This window comes from Gekko japonicus, unplaced genomic scaffold (assembly GCF_001447785.1).
Source record: "Gekko japonicus isolate JY-2015 unplaced genomic scaffold, Gekko_japonicus_V1.1 scaffold2643, whole genome shotgun sequence".
In the NCBI taxonomy this organism is placed as follows: domain Eukaryota; kingdom Metazoa; phylum Chordata; class Lepidosauria; order Squamata; family Gekkonidae; genus Gekko; species Gekko japonicus.
The window spans coordinates 47727-67375 of NW_015162031.1; the positions used below are offsets into that span (position 1 = coordinate 47727).

Consider the following 19649-nt stretch of genomic DNA (forward strand, 5'->3'; position numbering starts at 1 on the left):
AGCATTTTATATAGTAATTATATAAAAATATAATTTATAATATATATATAGCTTGCATGGGGATTTCTAACCAAATGCATTGAGACTAGTTTTCGATCTCTCATGCAATGGCCTACTTTCTAAACTGTGCCGAAGTTGTAAAAATTGGTACCAAGGTATTATACCACGGCCTTTGTTTTCTAAGTTATTTTTGGTGAGAATATGACCTTCAGAAGTAATATAAGTCTGTTTAACTTCATAAGCTTCCAGTTGGCAAAGGAATCATCTGAAGGTTGATAATGGGAATATAGTAGGAGCTAGTTTATTGCAATGTATCTCCCAAACCGCCAGAGTACATAGGAGATAGGGATTTTGATTTGTTGATTGGGGCCTTTCCTTTTTCATATTCCAGATTAGTTCTTGTAGAGGCTGAGAATCAGAGAAAGATTGATCGATTAGAGTCCAGTCTGGTGCCATGTCTGAATGCAGCATTTTGATCAGATTAGTAAGATGTGTTGCATCATGATACAGCAACAACTCTGGAAAGCCAGTACCACCGTCTTTAACTAGTTTACGTAGAGTATAGAAGCTAATCCTACATTTTTTATGGTCCCAGATAAAATGTAAATGAGTGTTTTGCTGTGTCCTTATATCATGCATACAAATTATTATTGGGAGCGTATGGAACAAAAAAAAAAAGCATTTTGGCAAAATAAAGGATTTAATTAAGTCTATACGTTCTGTCCAAGAAAAGAAAAGCTGATGCCATTTGTCCAGTTTAAGTTTGATTGCTTTATAAGTTATGCCAAAATTGTGGTGAAAAAGATCCTTTAACGGAATGGGTATGAAAATCCTCAAATGCCTCCAGGTGTTTGTAACCCATTTGAAATTGTAGGGCCTTTTGATGTTGTTTGTGAGCTCAGGTGATATGTAAGTAGGATAAATTTCTGACTTCCTCTGGTTAATTTGGAAGCCCGATATCATACCAAAGTGAAATAATTATTCATGAACATATTTTAAGGAGTCAATTGTGTCAGTGAGATATAGAACAGTGTCATCTGCAGAGAGGCTTATTTTAAAAACTGCATTGTGCATATTGATCTCTCAAATAAGTGGGTTAGCACAAATAGCAATAGCCAAGGGTTCCATAGTGATAGCAAAAAACGATGGTGATAAGGGATACCCCTGTCTTGTGCCTCTCATGGGGGTAAAGCTCCCTGAGTTAAGACTGTCAATATGGATTACTATATAGGGTATTAATTGTCCTCATAAATTTCTCACCAAAACCCATACACTTTAATACAGGTTGGAGATATGGTGCTTCCAGCGTGTCAAATGCCTTCTCAATGTCAAGAGAGAGAATTATGGAGATTTTTTATTTCTGCAATAATTTATAATGTTTAAAGACTTGCAAATATTACCAGCAATATTGCATGAAGGCATGAAACCTGTTTGATCTTTATGTATATATTGTGTTATGAAACATCCTAGCTGATTAGCAACGATAGCAACCTGTGCTCTGCCAGCTCTACTGGCTCCAAACTGAAAACCAGATTAAGTTCAAGGTACTGGTCCTGACCTTTAAGGCACTGAATGGTCAGGGACCAGTGTACCTATGGGACTGCCTCTCCTGGTATGTCCCCTGGAGAGCATTACGCTCAAGCGATCAACATCTATTGGAAGTCACTGGCTCAAATATTGTCTGGCAGTCCTCAACCTTTTTGGCCCTGGCGCCAGGTTGGTGGAACTCTCTGCCTACCAACATCAGGGCCCTGTAGGATCTGTTACAATTCTGCAGGGCCTGTAAGGCAGTGTTGCTCTGCCAAGCATATGGTTGAGAACAGCAACGGTATTAACATCAACAGTATTTAACTTCAATGGGTTTAACCAGAGGTCGATTCGGGGGGGAATCGCGGGGGATCGCCATTCCCCTGGGTGAGGTGTGGGGGCGGGGCACACAACAAAGCCCCACCCCCTGCTTCTGGCTGCCCCGCTTCCAGCCCTCATTCAGCCAGGAGGAGGCAGGAGAAGAGGGAGGGTAAGTTGCTTCCTCCCTGCCTCTCCCCACCTCTGCCTGCCTGGGGCCAGGGAAGGCCTTGGCAAGGCTTCCTCACACTCCCACCAGCCTTGCAGGTCCACCGCCGGGCCCCTGATGGGGCTCGGCAGTGGAGCCGCAAGGCCAGCGGTGGCAGCAGCTGGGACCGTTGGGGGCGAGGGCCTTCGCGGGGCTTCCTCACACTCCCGCACCTTTAAGACTAACAAAAAGCACCTTTAAGACTAACCTTTAAGACTAAGACTAACTGAGTGGTGGGTTTGGCCCTATCACACACTTCTGGTGATGGCAGGGGGTGTGGCCTTATGATACACTTCCGGTGATATCAGGGGGTTGTGGCATATGCTTATGAGTTATGCTAATGAGTTCCCCTAGCTCTTTTTCTACAAAACGACCCCTGGGTTTAACACCTATTCCATAGTTCCCCAACTGATAATCCAATCATCTACAGCATGTGGAACAAAGACATTAAAATGGCAATGAGGAAACACCTTTGCTTCCTTAATGCTGTGATCACACACACTAAATAATGCAATTTCAGTCCACTTTCAATGCACTTTCCAACTGGATTTTGCCAGTTCAACACAGTAAAATCCAGTTGGAAAGTACATTGAAAGTGGATTGAAAGTGCATTATTTAGTGTGTGTGATCACAGCCTAAGTTTGCATTTCGTCGTAAATGAAACTCTGTTCATAGGTTGCTGAAGTCTTGCCTCCTTGAACATTTGTTCAGAACCTCCTGATTTGTCACTAGCATTACTCACTCATTTTAAGCACAACTTCCCAAATATGACACAAAGCCATTGGGTGGGATCCAATCCATTTTTCCACTGGTGAAAAAGAGAGGATGTGGGGGGTTACAACCAGAAGGCTATGCTGAAGTTCATGGAACTGATATGAACAAACACCATGAGAGAACAGAGGCTCTAATAAAGAGGGGAATTTGGTGAGATTAAGCAAGAAAGTTTGTTGTATCCAAAACATTGTTCATTGTAATTGTAGTTAAGGATTAAATGATGGTTTGAACACAGAGATTTAGGCTGGGCCATAGTTGGCTTACTCTACCCAGCTGCTATTTCATTTGACTACAGAAGATTGTATAAGACAGATCAAAGATCTGAGCTGGTAAAATTGTGTCCCAGAATTCAGCCCACATATTCCTTCTTCTAACAATGGCAATCTACTGGATGGAGAATCTAGAGGTGGATAGCCAATGAGCAAAGTGTATCTATATGCACTGGCTTTTGCTATACAATGTAGAACAATTCTGAGTGGTCAATAAAAGTGAGCATTTCTTCTATAATTCAAGATTCTTGCAATTTGAACAGAGGAGTGGCCATATATCTCCCCCATTCTCTATATCTTTTTAATAACTTAAAACTTTCAGGAAGGGCACAATATCCTAAAATGTCAGGTTTCTGAAACAGTAACTGGAATTAGTGTGTGTGGGGGAAGTATTTTCCTGAGAAAGGGCAGGGAGAAGTTGAACACTGTGTCTTAGAATGATGAAACATATACTTCCTACAGCAGTAAAATCCCACACCAATTTTACTGTATCAAGGTTGCTTTTCACCAGAATTGAGTAGTGTTTTTTTTGTGATCTCAACAATGTATCCTCCCTCAGGTTTGATCTTTGTTTGTTTGTTTTTAATGCTTGATTTGATAGGACAAGGAAAGCTTTTTTAAAACATTGGCACAGATTTTAGAGCAGCTTAGCAGCTTTATTTAGGGGGAAATGCCCTGTATCTTCCAGTAACATGGGCATATCCATCCTTATCTATCCATGTTGTTTCAAAATGGCTCCCCACTAGATCTATTATAGTAGTCTGAATTGCATATTGTATCTAAAACTCAAGGTTTTTGTCACTCTTTGTCTTGGCTGTAAGAAATAAATGTAATTTGAAAATGACTTCTCAACACTATTTTAAACTTCACATTCTCAATTAAAAGAGCACAAAGGTGCAGGGGTGTCCCTAGAGAAACAATTAAACTTAATTTTTGAATGAGTTCATAGACATCTGATAAAAACAGTCAGGTAATTACACTTCATTAATGTAATTGGGAAGTACTATAATACTCCAAATGCTTTATTTTCTCCTTGATTTCTCTTCACAGCTTTAAACAAACATCATATGGATACAAACTTTTTAAGGTGGTGGTTTCAGTTAATGTTTCCAAATTAGACTCCTTAGGTCATGAGAAGTTCTTTTAAGGTCATGGGAGTTAGGACATCTTACTGTAGCTCTGAAAACTGTATAAGCATTACATGAGTCACCATGAAGGGATAATTTATGTTGGTTTTTCTCATTTCCCTGAGAAATTAATTAAAACAGCCTGTAGCTAGCACAATTTTCTCTTTGTTTTACTCTTCCAAAGATTATTCTTTTCAAAATGTAGACTTTGGGGCACTCCAGGTAAAAACATATGATTTAGTTTCAAAAGATGCACCTTAATGACTAAGCAAAAATAAATAAATCAGGCTTTCAACTCCTATTGCAAGAGAAGCAGAGGAATGAGAAGTGATTTGGTTTTCAGTCAATTGTAGCCATAAGCAGCAACCCAGCCCAGCCACTGTTCTGGAATAAACCACATAAATCCAATATATATAGGACTGCTAGGGCTAATTCTTTATTTTAGCATACCTGGAGTACCTGGAATCTTAGCCATCCAGGCCCATTACACAAGCACATTTTACTGCAGATTTTCAGAACAGTAACCCTTTAAACTTGACTTTGGATTCTGTGCCTGCCATATGCACCAATCTGGTGTATTTATTCTGCAACCACACTTTAAAAAAAAGACTTTTCTAAATAGGAATGGAATGTCACTTATGACATGTGGGGGGTAGTGTCCCTATTGCAACTGTGCAGTAGAGCACAGCAAGCCCCTTCCATTTAAATTCCCATGGTTCAGGTTTTGCACTTGCATTTTAGCATTAGTTTGTGAAATGAAAGGGAACAGAAAGGAATGCAGGCAAAGTGGAGGGGGGGCAATGATGAAACTGACAAGCAGCTGAGAAGACCCCTTTTTCTTATTGCAGAGCACTAGGGGATTCTCTGCTGTGTTCAGTCACTGTGAAAAATGGGAAGGTGTCACATAATATGGGGAAACATGTTGAGTTTACCGAATGCATGGTAGAACCCACTGCAAGCTTGAACATTGGCAGTATGTGTGCATGTGTGTGCTTGTGCAAAGTCAGCTGCAACTCCACCATGCTTTGCACAGAGCTGCAATTTGTATGGGCTGTACAAGGCTGCAGCTCCACCACATTTTCTACAAAGCTGCAATTTGTATGGGGGAGGAGACCTTTGGGAGAAACTCTGCTTTTTTAAATCTTGTGCTACTAAATTGAAAAGGGGGGTTGTAATATACCCAGTTGTCCCATTGGGACAACCCATCATGCTTTATTTTCATACCATTTTTTTGGTTTCCTCACATCATGTCTTTTCTCTAGGTCCACACATGCTCCCATGTTTTGAGTGTGTATTAGCTGGCTATGCTATGGATAAACAGCATGGATGTTATGTATAAAAGCCACACTAATAGAATATTTGTATTATGAATGAATCTTAAAACTGATAGCAATAACTAAGCATCCAAAATATTAGAGAAAAAAATAACAAATATAAAAACAGGGGAAAATTGAACACTTTTGCAATTTTCCTTAATGGGTCTTTGTGTTATATCTGTTTTCTGCTAGTTTTCCAAATTTAATTATAGTTTTTGCTCTTTCCTTTCTAGATCATTTGCTTCTCCCTTTCTTCTCTTAAGTAGAGTTTTTTTAAAAAACCAAATAGCATTAGGACTTTTCTTCATTTTCCTCTAAGGCATTTCAGTTTTTCTTGCTTTATTTAATCACTGTTGTCCTTTCATATGCTGAAATTTATATCCTTACAACAACGTCCGCTTAACTCTTAGATTTTTGCCAATGATGAAAGTTCATTGTGTGCAGGGTCTGAGGCCTTGGTTTTACTGTGTATTTACTGTTGTATTTCAAATATCTTCCCATAGATGAAAAAAATACACTGAGCTGGATCCAGACTGTTTTTCTGCTTGTGAAAAAGGGAGAAAGGAATCCCCTTTGACCTCCAAACAAGACTGAAACTGGAATCATGAAACCTGCATGAAACAAAGACATGTGATAGGGGCTGTACTAAAGAAGGGAATTACACAAGATGTAGTAAAAAATTCTGGCTACATTGAAGCCATTACTATTCTACAAAGTCCCCCCCCCCAAAAAAAAAAAAAACTTTACATGAACAGGTTTAAAATTGTCACTAAGCATTTTTGGTGATAATCCATGGGGGGAAAGCAGGGAATTGTTCTCTTTGCAAACTATTGCAAAACCTAAAATTGCTTTCTGCATCCTCTTTGACTTATTTTGAAAAGGTGTGCATTACTGGCCTGTTGGATATGGTAGTCATGTCATGAATCTGATGACCCCAGGGGGTCTTCACCGTCCGCTGCCACCACTCTGGATTTATGGTCCCTTGGGAAGACCCAGGATACCTTCCAAAGCCCCTTTTACAGCTGAGAAACACAGGTGTGATTGACTCAGGCAGAGAAAAAAATTAAACAGAAAGGGTTTATTAAGGACAATACTGGGGCAAGGAAAGCCAGACAAGACAAGGTGCTTTTAAAAGTGTATAACAGTGTGGAAAAGTCAAAATGAACATAATCTAATGCAGCTACCTGTTCCTACTTCCAGGCCCACAGCCTGTCTAACACTCACTCTGTTCCCCAGTGAAGGATCGTTTCCTCTCAGACCAGCCTTTCCCCCTCAGTAACTCCGTGAGAGGGGTAACCGCAGAGAGCCAGCAAGAATCATCTCCTCGCAATAGACACGGTTTATCACAGTCCCTTCAGCTTAGATCTGCGAGAGGGAAGACCACCATTTTCCCCAGCTAACAGCTAAGACAGACTCTCCTCACAGAATCTCCCTCTCTGATTGGCTAGAACCCACTGCTAAGCCTTATGGGAACTGTAGGCTGCCTGCTTTCACTGCCATGCAGGTCTCTCCTGGGACCAAGCCATACCATGCCCTGCTCCCAGTCCTGCATAGATCATGACAGATGTCTTTTCAATAGAAGGTGTTTAAGAAATTTAGAGGCATGAATCTCATTTTAGTGCAACACAGAAGAACTACTGGCATGTTCTTGCCTTGACATTCGCTGTGACGGAGGTCAATGTCAACTCCAAGATCTTACCCAGTACCAGCCTTGGGGTTCATAACTATGACAGCTTCTTCAGTGAAAATTTGACTCACCAGAACATCTTGAACTTCCCCTGCACCTTGAAAAGATCATCCCTAACTACTGCTGTATCAGAGGAATTTAATGGCTGCCATTGGGGGACTTGATTCTAAAATCTCCCTCCATGTAGCCAACATGTTCAGCATATCTAAAATCCCACAGGTAGGATGTATAGATTGCATGCAAATTTTTCACACTCTTGGTTTTTCCTTAAATACTAACCATATATTCTAGATGATTTTACGATTTAAGCTATTTAAACCCTCATTTTTGCTCCTTGCGTTATTTCCCAGAGAGCAGAAAGCAGGGCCATTTAAACCTCTGTTTTCTGCTCCCAGCAGATAACCTGCATGGAACAGAAACCAGCAGTGGTTTTCAATGGTTCTGAACCATTTAAACCCTGCTTTCTGCTCCCATTAAAAGTTGCTGGGAGCTGAAAGCATCTCTCTCTTTATATATAATTGAATAAGACGCAGAGTCACGCAGCGGAGAGAAAATGCAAACCCACAGTGTTTCGACAGCTGAAATGTCCGTCAAAAGCTTCCCCAGCTACCATTGGCTATATCCCCTAAGTCCCACCTCAGAACACTCCCCCCTGCCCAACTCACCAGGGCTGGATGGAATGGTGGCGGCAGCTCATCACTATTCGCCAAGGCCAGATCCCCCCTTTATCGCACACCTGTCATTTGTCAGCTGGATTTAGTCATCATCGAAGAAATCTGAAGTAGTAATAAGTGTGGATTTTTCTCTTGTGACTTTGATCTTATTTAATGTAATCAGACACAGATGTTGTATTAGTTATCAAGTTATGCTTGTTTATTTTGCTTAGACAATTATTAAGACGGAGGGGTTATGTAGAATAAGTTTTAACATATATGTAACTAGAGATAAAGAGATACATTACCTGTAATAAATATGTAATATCAAAGAAGTGGGAAAGGGGGTGATCTAAGAGGGAATTGGAAGTTTGAGCACTGTGGGAAGTCAGAATGGGGGGTATATAGAAGTAAAAAAAGGATATGAGACAATGTGTTGCATGAATTATAGGTTTACTTATTGTGATATCCTAATAAAGAGTTTTTTTAAAAAAGTTATGCTTGTTACAAAAACAGAAAAAAATATAGCAAAGGGAAAAAGGTGTCAGCCTCAGATCGCAATTAAGTGAGCTGAACTCTTGGGAGTAAATTGTCAGGTGCAGAATATAAATGGATCTCTTTCTCATTTACACAGCCATTTTTCTTTGGGCCAGACAGGAATTAGGCATGTACATTGTAGCAAGTCCCACAACTTGATTTATGGAATTACATTGTTGAAAGGATGTATGCATTTTAGAAGCTGGCGAAGAAATCGAAGCTGACATTATCAAGGTTCTTATACATTTTCCCATTGTACCATGTACCATTGCTGATGTTTTTTCCTCTGTATCAAATCTTCCAGAGCTGTCTTCTAACCTGAGTTTTGTGTTTATAATTCATACTACTCATCTATTTGGCCATATGAGCATACGGAATGAAGACTCAATATTTGCTAACTCAGCTACAACCTCAGCAGAAATTGACACAGGAGATCTCAGGAAGAAAAGAAGAGGAAGTACTTGGAATATTGCTTCCTCCATGGTATTCAATAATTTATAATACTGGACAATCAATAAGTATGTATGTTTGTACAGAATTATTGTAGAAAAGATAAAGTTATTCCTTCCCATCATCTATATCCTTTTACTTTACTATTTCAAACCGTTGCATTGAGCAAATACCCTGGTTAAAAATAAAAGTTGCAGCAGAACCTTTAAGTATAGGATAACAGTGTGGATTATGGCTCAGGAAAGCAGCTTGGTGGAAAGAGTATTGCTTCTACATGAAGCTACCCCATGTTCTCTTTGCCAGCTGTGCAGACTACGTATCCGAAACTATATCGGAAGATCCAGATTAAACCTTGTGCCACAACTCCAGTTGCCAACCATATTGAAAGACTTCTTGCAGTATAGGTAAAGTAGCAAGTTGTTTTGAAAGACTTGATAAACAAGTGTTGTATTGTATGTTGCACATAAAAATCTGTTGGGATGAGGAAGATATCATAAATAGACTTTTACATACAAAAAAATAAATGGCTCAGGAAAGTATCCACTGCCCTATTTTCCGTGAACAGATAATTTTGTATGCACAATGTCAATGCATGCACAACCTGCAGACACATAGAGTCACTTTGTGAAGTTTGATATAGTTCCAGATCAAATAGCCAGAATCAATAAGCATGGAACTTGTACAAGCGTAGGTCACTGCCATTTAACATGAGGAAGTTGTGTTTGATCACTGCAGGTGAGAGACCTTGATCCCTGGCTATTTTGTCCCTGATGAAAAATTTCCCATTTTTCCCCACATTCAATTCAATGCAGGGCAGTCTCTTGGCAGTGTCTGAGATGGTGAAAAAAGAAAGCCAATCTAATTGTTATTTGGCATTACTAGAATAAAATGGTTTCTCTAATATGTCCCACAGACCAACAGCACCTGGATTTTGAGGACATAATGTCCAACCTTACCTCCACACCTGAATTTCTGCTCCTGGAATTTTCAGACATCCGAGAACTACAGATCTTACATTTCTTTGTGTTCTTAGCAGTATATGTGACTGCAGTGAGTGGCAATCTACTCATCGTCATTGCTGTAGCCCTTGATCATCACCTGCACACCCCCATGTACTTTTTTCTCATGAACCTGGCACTTCTGGATCTTGGCTTGGTTTCTGTCATGGTACCCAAAGCTATGGCCAATTCCCTCCTGAACACCAGGTCCATTTCTTATTCTGCATGTGTAGCTCAGGTTTTCTTCCTCTTCTTCCTTGAAGGGTCAGATTTTGCTCTCTTAACAATAATGGCACATGATCGGTATGTTGCTATCTGCCATCCATTGCAATATGGGACAATTATGCACAGAGGAGCCTGCATTCAGATGGTAGCCAGTGCATGGATTGCAGGTATATTCTTTGGTATCTTACACAGTGGAGGAACTTTTGCCATCACCTTCTGCTCCAACGTGATCAATCAGTTCTTCTGTGAAGTTCCACAGATTCTAAAACTCTCCTGTTCTGACATGTATCTTGTCGAAGTTGGAATTATTATGTTTGGCTGTTTCCTTGTACTAGGATGCTGTATCTTCATCATTGTCTCCTACATGAAGATTTTTACAGCAGTGCTCAGAATCCCTTCCATTCATGGTCAGAAAAAGGCCCTCTCCACTTGCCTTCCCCACCTCACTGTGGTGTCTTTGCTTGTATTTACTGGCACCTTCGCCTATGTGAGGCCTCGCCGTCACACTTCATCTGACCAGAATGTTCTTTTTGCAATAATTTATGCTGTTCTCCCTCCCTTGCTCAATCCATTTATCTACAGCATGAGAAACAAAGAAATCAAGACTGCATTGTTGAAGCTCTCTGATTTGGGGCACTTTCCAAAACTAATTCCAAGCAAAGCTTTTCTACGAAAGTGATTGTGCAGAATATTTTTTAAACCTCAGATATAATATACTGGAAATATTATGTTGACTTTTTAAATATCACTCCAGAAGGTGCTGAGGTGAGAGCCAGTTCCATGTTTTGATGGGCCTTGAGTGAAGAGTGCTCAAGGGCCCCCCTCTCCTCCTATGTCCATCACCATGTCCTCTGACCCCCCTCCAACATACCCCCACCTGCCTGTGCACCCTTTGCCTACCTGCTCTGAACCACTCCCACAGCCACCAGCATGCCCTTTCCACAGTGCCACTTTGAGGTGTGTGCGGCCTGGAGTGACGTTGTCTGCAAACACTTTCCTGGGAATAGTGGGCAGCCCAGGCAGCTGAGAGCATCAAAGCACTAGCAATCAGGCAGGCAGGTAGGCAGGCAAAGGAAGGGCACTTAGGTAGGTGGAAGAGGAGGTGTGTGGACAGAGTCTTGTAGCAGTGAGCCCTGTCAGAAGCCCAAGGCCCTTGCAGATGCCCCACCACTGACGCCAACACAGATATAAGTACAAATGTTGGGTTTCCCCCTCTCCCCTGTGAGAGTTGAAAATGTTGGGGCTTTCATATAGAACTGAATGCATCCCAAACAGGTAACTTCAGTCAGGACTTCCAGAATAATCTCTCCTGCCTATGGTGCCATTGGGGCATCTGCTTCTCTTAGACGACTTCTTCTGCTGAAAAAAAGAAGTCATAGGTCCAACCTAATTATTCCCTTTATGACCCAAATTGTTATCTTACCCTTCTAGCATATTTAAAATTGTTAGTCCATATTTCCTTTGGTATGCTATTTTGCAGTTTTCTGAGGCAGCAAAGAACAGGACACAGTATATGTATTGGGAAAAATCAGAAATCCTTTTGCAGTTTTTTGGAGCAAATGAAATTGTGTCCATCTGAGTTCCAGTCCCTACTCTTCCTTAAAGCACACTGGATGACTTTGGGCCAGTCACTCTCTCATGTCTTATCCTACCTCACATGGCTGTTCAGGGAATAAAATGAAGAAGGGGAAAACAATGTATGCAACCTGAGCTTCCTGGAGCAAGGGCGAAACAGAAATGTACTAAGCACAATTTAACAATGCTTTACTATTACTGGTAAAATAAAGATTTTCTAAGACTGTGGGAACAGTGAAAATATCTGTGTGGCAAGCCCGGATAATTCACTGTTCTCCTGGCTGGGAATTGGGAACCCAAGTATGTGTGTGTGCTGATTGCACGAGTTAGCATCTGGTGACTTCCTAAGCAGATGAAGTCATTTGGCAGAGAGCCCAGGAAGATAAGGAAAGTGCGATGTTGGTATAACAAAATTCCTGAATGTGGTAGCTCACGTTAATGACTATGTAATTGTTGATGTAAAGGAGGGGGAATGAGTGAACAATTCTTAATAAATACGCTTGAAGCGAGACAGCTTGAGTCAGCTTTCTACAGACCTGTGTCCTGTCTTCTTTGAACACCAGCAACCTTCAAGTGGTGCCTGAACGTGGGGCACCACTACAAGAAAGAATTCTTCTCACCAACACCTGGCATAGGCCCCTGAAGTACTTCATTGTCGTGTTTTACGACTCCATCATTGGTGAGATATGGGTGTTAAATTAGCACTACCCCAGCAGACACATTTAAAGGAACTACAAATCATTGCCCAGAAGGCTGGCTGGCCAGTGTCTTCTGAGACCCTTAGTCAATTGCTTTTGGAAATTCAGAGACAATGTCCTTGGTACCCTGTGCAGGGGTCCTTGAAGCTTAGGGATTGGGATAAAATTGGAAAGATTTTTCACACAGAGCCTCGAGCTCCTGTAGAAGTGTTAAATTCCTGGTTTCTGTGCAGGTTTGCAGTAGAAGCAATAGCACCTGTTATTTCTATGGCTTCGCTTACATGCAATGCAGAGGGCCCCCCTGCGTATTCCCAGGGGGCTCTATTGGTTTTACCTAAACCTCCATCGGCTCTGGCACTTTATCCCCCCCCTGCCTTCAGCTCTGCCTTCAGCTCCAAATTTGCCTTCAGCACCAACACTAGCATACCCGCTCCCCACTCCACAGAGTCTGTCACTAACAGACCTGTCTGATAAGCAGGAGAATTATCTTCCCACTCCTCCACACCCCACTCCGAGAAGTGTTCTTATGGATCACTTAAAGAATCAGACCCCTTCCTTAGAGGAAATTAAAGAGAGCTCTGAAATATTGTCTATGTACCCAGTGCATTTCACTGAAAATCAAAAAGCAACTGGTACTACAATTATTGAAAATAAACCCATTTCATACCCTATTGTAACAGAATTGTGCAAGGGAATTCAGGACATGGGCTTACAGAGTACCTATGTTCCAGGAATGTTAGAGGCTCTAATGAGGAATCACACTCTAGTTCCAGAACCACTGCAGACTTTTTCAAGTATCAGACAAAAAGCCACTAAGCCCTACCTTGAGTTCATTAATAGACTACAGGAGGCTTTGAAGCGTCAAAATGATAATGAAGAGGCTCAAATAGAAATCATGCATAAATTAGCTAGAGACAACGCAATGCAGGAATGTTGCCGTTTAACAACTGGACTGGGCAAAGAACCCTCTCTTTCTGATATGCTTAAAGCATGCCTGGAAGTGGGCAATCAATCAGGAAAATCTCCTGGCAACAGCTATACAACAAGGCAATAAGCCTCGAAGGTGCCTACTGGCTGTTTAGCAGTCCAAGAATAAGAGCCTGGACCAATTTTTATTGTGGAATGGTTTTTTTCACTCTCATAGTTCTCAACAAAAATATTCTCCCATATCTTGAGGCAACAGCTTGCCTCATTAGCATGGGTCGGCACCGTGCTCTTTCTCAAGGTGCCTGTGATCTCATTAATATTGTTCTACCCTTCCCACAGCATAAGATTCCACATCTGGAATCCTCCCTGCCAATCCAGCTGGCTTGTGCTGATTATGTGGGTCGTCTCTCTTTCCATTTTCCTAAAGACTCCAGGTTTTCCTTTTTGCAGCCTGTTCCTCACTCTTTTCACTGCTTAAACTGCTCACAGCCTCTGTCAGCTGCCCACACATTTTTTCTGACGGGGGGAGGCAGCGTGACGCTATTGTATATCAACAAGCCGGGGTGTGGCAAACTCCTTATACTGCACCTCAAGCAACTCCGCAATTTTAGCTTTTCAGGTTTTTGTTAATTCAGTTTGATTGCTGACACTCAATATGTAGTCCGGTTGATTTCTAGTTTGCCTGGAGCTTATATTGCTCCTCGAGTTGATTTCCACCTCAGGGCACTTTTCCTTTTCATTCCACTAGACTGCCTTTTGTGATCAGTTGGTAACCCCTCAAGGGGTTGGCTGGCCAAGATTCATTTTCCACTTTTTCTTACGCTACAACAACTTTTGCAAGACCAAGCTTTCCTACAGTTCTGACATTCATTATTTGTTTGACCTCTTCTTGAGGCATCAATTTGTGGGGAGATTATTTTAGGATCCCGTCACTGCAGACTGAGCAATCTGCATACTAGTACCTTTCGGACCTTCTCCTCCAATATGTCCCCACAAGGATGCTGAGATCAGCTGATAACAGCTTGCTGGAGGTCCCCTGCCCTAGGGAGGTCTGGCTGTTCTCGACTAGGGCCTGGGTCTTTGGAATCCCGGCCCTGACCTTGTGGAACTCTCTGCCGAATGACATCAGGGCCCTGCAGGATCTGATGCAATTCAACAGAGCCTGTAAGGCAGAAATGTTCCACCAGGCTTTTAGTTGCGGGCAACGAAGGGAAGTTAAGACTGGCACCCTCTCTCTTTTTTATCTGTGGCCCCCACCAACACTTCCCTGCCCTGCCATGTGGGACAGCGGTGTAGCCAGCAAGGAGGACTGCTCTATTGCCATCTTGATTGGTTTTAACTTTTTGTTTTACTGTACTTGTATTTTTAATCTCCATAATGTTGTAAATCGTTCAGAGCCTGTTCATGGTGTGTGTGTGTGTGTGATTCATAAGTTTATAATAAAATAAGAATACATGAATACTTGTTATGGCACTCTCAGGATTCAGCATCTTTTCTTATACTTTCATGCTGAGTACAGGGGAAGGGTGTTGATGGACACTTCTCTGTACAGACCTAACATATCAGTGAAGAAAAGCAAGGTGTGCTGAGAATTTCAAGGCAAGCTTGGAACCACTGTAATCTGCCTAGCCATTGGCAAAAACCTTGAGAGACTCAAAGAAGGTTCCTAAAAATCTTTTTAAAAAATGTACATCAATTAAAAACTTGAATAAACCTAAGCCTAACTCCAAACTTGTTGTGGAAGCTTTCTTTTGGGTGTGTGGTGGCAAAATGGAAGAACTCTAATAATGTCACAGACAGATTTTGCTTAGATGTATTTGGTCTTATGTCATACACAGTTATGCTGTGCTAATTATCTATTTAGGTTAGTTCCAAAAAATAGGGGAAAAAAAATACAGCAGAGGGAAAAGACTTCAGCATCATTTGGCGGTTAAGTGAGGTGAACTCCTTTGGGAGCAAGTTGCGAAGAACAGAACATAAATTAAGCTCTGTCTTACAGAGCCTTTTTGATTAGGACTTGACAGAAATCCTAAGAGTACATTGTAGCAAGCCATCTAGTGTATGCATGAATTTAAACAGCTGAAGAAAAATGGAACCAGGCCTCTCATTTGTCACAGATCTTAATATTATTTATCCATTGGTCCACATCAACATCAAGAATGAAGAAATAATACTTGATGATAGAACTTCACCAGAAATGGAGATAGGGAACCGAAGAGGAAATGGTCTGGAGAAGAAATAGGACTTCAAGGTATTCAGTAATCTTTGGTATTGGAAAAACAGAGGGTGTGTGTAGAATGATGGTAGCACAGTTTCAAAGGTACTCCTTCCAATCTACAATGTTTTAAGTTTTCCCAAAATGTTTCATTAATCACAAAACATTTTTGGGGGAAATTAAAATTACATCAGAGTGTTAGAGGAATTGTTCCTGGAGTCATGGTACCAGACTTCCTACCGTATATGCACTTGTAGACCTTTGCACTTGTACACTTTGGGACTGTAAGCCTATGGATACATGGATTCAGATGGATAGCCGTGTTGGTCTGAAGCAATAAAACAAACTTTGAGTCCAGTTCCACATTTAAGACCAACAAAGTTTAATTCTGGATACAAGCTTTCATTGCATGCATACTTTGTCTTCCAGAAATGGAGAGAAGCAAAAGGCATTTAAAACATACACATCTATTTAGAATAAAAAGAAAAGTGGAGAGACAGGGCATATTCAAAACTTCATAGCTGGATACCAAAGTATACCCTAGGAATTGGCTGTTGTCTGTCTAATGGAGTAAAAGAGAGAATATAAAATATACTTTTCCTGTCAGGTTAGAAGGGATGGGGGTTATAAGGTATGAGATTATTTAATGATTGTGGGTGAGAGATGGTCTTTGGGGAAGACAGAATCTGCCCTTGGTTCTCCAGGATGCTGGAATCTGAATTGCTGTGCAAAAGAGTCCTTTTAATATCATTGGGCCTAAGGACCACTGGAGTGGGAATCTGGAGCTGGGGGGGGGGGATCTAGTTTGGGTTAGAACTACCAGTGGCACACCTGAGAGACTTATTAGATGTGGGCAACCAGACTGAGTTAAAATTAAGAAGGCAAATGTTGAGGGTGGTCAGTGGTGACATGATTCATGTCCTAGCACTCTGGATGACCCAGGATACCTGCTTTCATTGGGGGTGAAATTGATCATTTGAAAGCTCTAAGAGGGGAATGCAGCATTCATAGAAATCAGCAAGGTAGAGTTAAAGTAATTCTCAGGCATCCAAGACAGACCCTTAATAATGGTGCCCCAAGACTTTCTAGGGCTGTGTTAGCGTATAATTTCCATGTACAGTATGGTTAATCTGAAACCATTACTGGAAAAAAGGAGGGGCCCTAGTAGCCAATTTCCCTTGCCTAGTCTGTCAGGAAAATAGGACTCCAAGGGAGGAGACTCCCAAGCAATCATCAACATGTTTGTGGGGGAGGTATTGTCTATGTAACATCAACCTTTACGTGTGGAACTAGATAAGGGATCAGGAAACTGTCCAATGTCCCTTCCTATGCATGCACAAGTTGGATATGAGTCCCTCTATGAAATCTGATACAGTTCCAGGTCACGTTTCAAGATTCTATAAGCATGGAAGTTGTAGAAGCTTAGTTCTGGACGAACTAACACATGGAGGGTGGGATTGGGGTCAGCCAGTGAAATGTTGATCACCCCTGCTGTTTGGCCATGTGGAAACTATTCAATACAGGGTTAGCTACCAGGTTGAGATGGTCAAACAAGCAATCCTAAATAACCATTTGCTTATATTAGTTTATTAACAGTACAATCAGAAGAACACTTCCCTGAGAGAAAGTACAATTGAATAGACCAGAGTAGGATTCTGAGTGGACCTGCTGAGGATTGTTCTCTAAACATTTCCTCCACTCAGCCCTACAGGTAACATGCAATTGGATATTGAGAGCAAAATGCCGAATCTTTCCTCCACATCTGAATTCTTGCTCCTGGAATTTTCAGACATCCGAGAACTACAGATCTTACATTTCTTTGTCTTCTTAGCAGTATATGTGACTGCAGTAACTGGTAATCTGCTCATCATCATTGCTGTAGTGACTGATCATCATCTGCACACCCCCATGTACTTCTTCCTCATGAACTTGGCTGTCCTGGACCTGGGCTCAGTTTCTGCCTTGTTACCTAAAGCTATGGCCAATTCCCTTCTGAACATCAGATCAATTTCTTATTCAGGATGTGTGGCTCAGGTATTCTTCTACTTCTTATTTGGAGGGTCAGATTTTGCCATCCTAACAATAATGGCACATGATCGCTTTGTTGCTATCTGCAGTCCACTGCAATATGAGACCATCATACATAAAGGAGCCTGCATTCAGATGGCAGCCAGTGCATGGATTACTGGTACTCTTTATGCCATATTACACACCAGTGGCACTTTTGCCATCACCTTTTGCTCCAATAGGATCAATCAGTTCTTTTGCGAAATTCCACAACTACTAAAACTCTCATGTTCAGATTTATACCTAATGGAAGTTGGACTTGTTATATTAAGTTTTACCATAGCTGGGGGATGTTTTATCTTCATCATCATTACCTACATACAGGTTTTTGCAACACTACTCCGAATGCCTTCTGTGCATGGTCGGAAAAAAGCCCTCTCCACTTGCCTTCCCCACCTCACTGTGGTGTCTCTGCTTGTTTTCACTGCAATATTTGCATACTTAAAGCCTCCTGCGAACACATCCTCTGATCTCAATATCCTATTTGCAATAATCTATGCTATATTACCTCCATTGCTGAATCCATTCATCTATAGCATGAGAAACAAAGACATCAAGACTGCATTGTTAAAGCTCATGGATTCTAGACACTTCCCCCAAACCAGCTCTACCAAATTCTTCTAGGAAAACTGTGTTGAATGGTCTTTTCTGGTGATTTTCTTTATTGGTTTTGTAATTTGGGGTATACACAATATAATAGACATGAAACTTTTTTTATTCTGTGAAGCACACACAGAAGGTGGTGGACACTTAGAGGGCTTTTTTTTTTTGCTTTCCCCCTTCTTATAGTACTCCACTGTGAGGGCTAAAAGTGGGGGCCCTGGTTCACTGCAGGTCACATTTGTGGTATTGTGTGATGTGGAGAGCCAGCAGGGTGCTGGACAGATTTGGTGGCCATGTCCTGCAAGGTAGGACAGGCTGCTCAGGCAGTTTGGGGGTTGGTGGCAGCAGCGGTGATAAATCTGGGCCCTCCCCTTCCCAGGTGGGCCTATGATGGGACCTGAACTTGGCTTGGGGAAGGGAAAAGAGGAGGGACCACCAGGGGGAAATAAAACATGCTGCACTGCCTTGTTACCCCACCTGGCCTCGTAGTGAGAGGATGCCCGGTTCTTGTGGTGGTATCAGCCTGGGGCTGGAATGATTTTAGGAAAACCGATCCTTGCATATGGGGATCCCCTTAAGGGATCTTGGGGTGAGGGCTTTCATGGACATGCCCAGCATGGGGCCTGCCAGGCTTTCAAGGGGCATGCCCGACTCAGGGATTGCCAAAGGTTTACTCTCACACTCAGGTGGCAGGGGAGTCCATTCAATGGTGGAATTCAGCAACCTGCCATCCCATGGCTCTCCCCACATCAACTAGGAGGCAAGTCAGTTGATTGAAGGATCCAGAGTACCATACTGTGTCATGGCTTCTTAGAGCTGTAAATAATAAAGTTGTGGCCATTTTATTCCACAATTCATTGCAAAATATTGTGTGTCATTATATTATTGGCAGGTAGTTGTAAAGGGGTCCTTGCCTTCACTGCCCTCTCCCCTTCCCTGGGCACTGGGAGTGCAAATGTGATGCTTCGATTTAGGGTTCCCACTTGGAACAAACATTATTTAACAGACAGCTGAAATTAGGAGGTGGAAGACATTGAGACCTCCCTCCAGCTTTGATCCCATGCAGTCTTCAAGCTCCAATGCAAAGCATCTTGCATCACGTGTCCAAGCCAATAGTTCTGTCCATGTCAGGGATCACTATCCCACCATTCAGAATCTTTGTTCCTATTTCCCTGTGTTTTGCTCATTTTGCATTCCTGTAGACTAGCACAAAACAGGGTGGGCGACACGTATTGTAAACATCACAAAATCTTGTGCTATTTCATTGTAAACAAATATAGGGTGTGAAAAGGTATTGAGTTCTGATATGGAAAAGTGGATTTAAATTTGAATGTATATAAACATTACACTTTGTCTTGAGGGGTGTTTTTTGATATTGTTTCTGTGTTTGTTCTTTTTCGTTATGATATTAATATCAGTAAAGTTATAAAAAATGAAAACACAAAGAATAAATAATTTCTTTAAGTTGGGAAGGA

At 41.6% G+C, this 19649-nt stretch overlaps 2 protein-coding genes across 2 annotated transcripts; both read left to right on the forward strand.

Annotated features, from left to right (window-relative positions):
- The first annotated feature begins 9808 nt into the window (after positions 1-9808).
- LOC107105549 (olfactory receptor 14A16-like) lies at positions 9809-10768 on the forward strand. The gene has a single exon (XM_015405544.1). It carries the CDS (start codon positions 9809-9811, stop codon positions 10766-10768), a length of 960 nt encoding a protein of 319 aa, XP_015261030.1.
- Positions 10769-17244: 6476 nt separating this feature from the next.
- LOC107105550 (olfactory receptor 14A16-like) lies at positions 17245-18195 on the forward strand. Its single transcript, XM_015405545.1, has one exon. It carries the CDS (start codon positions 17245-17247, stop codon positions 18193-18195), a length of 951 nt encoding a protein of 316 aa, XP_015261031.1.
- The last annotated feature ends 1454 nt before the right edge of the window (positions 18196-19649 follow it).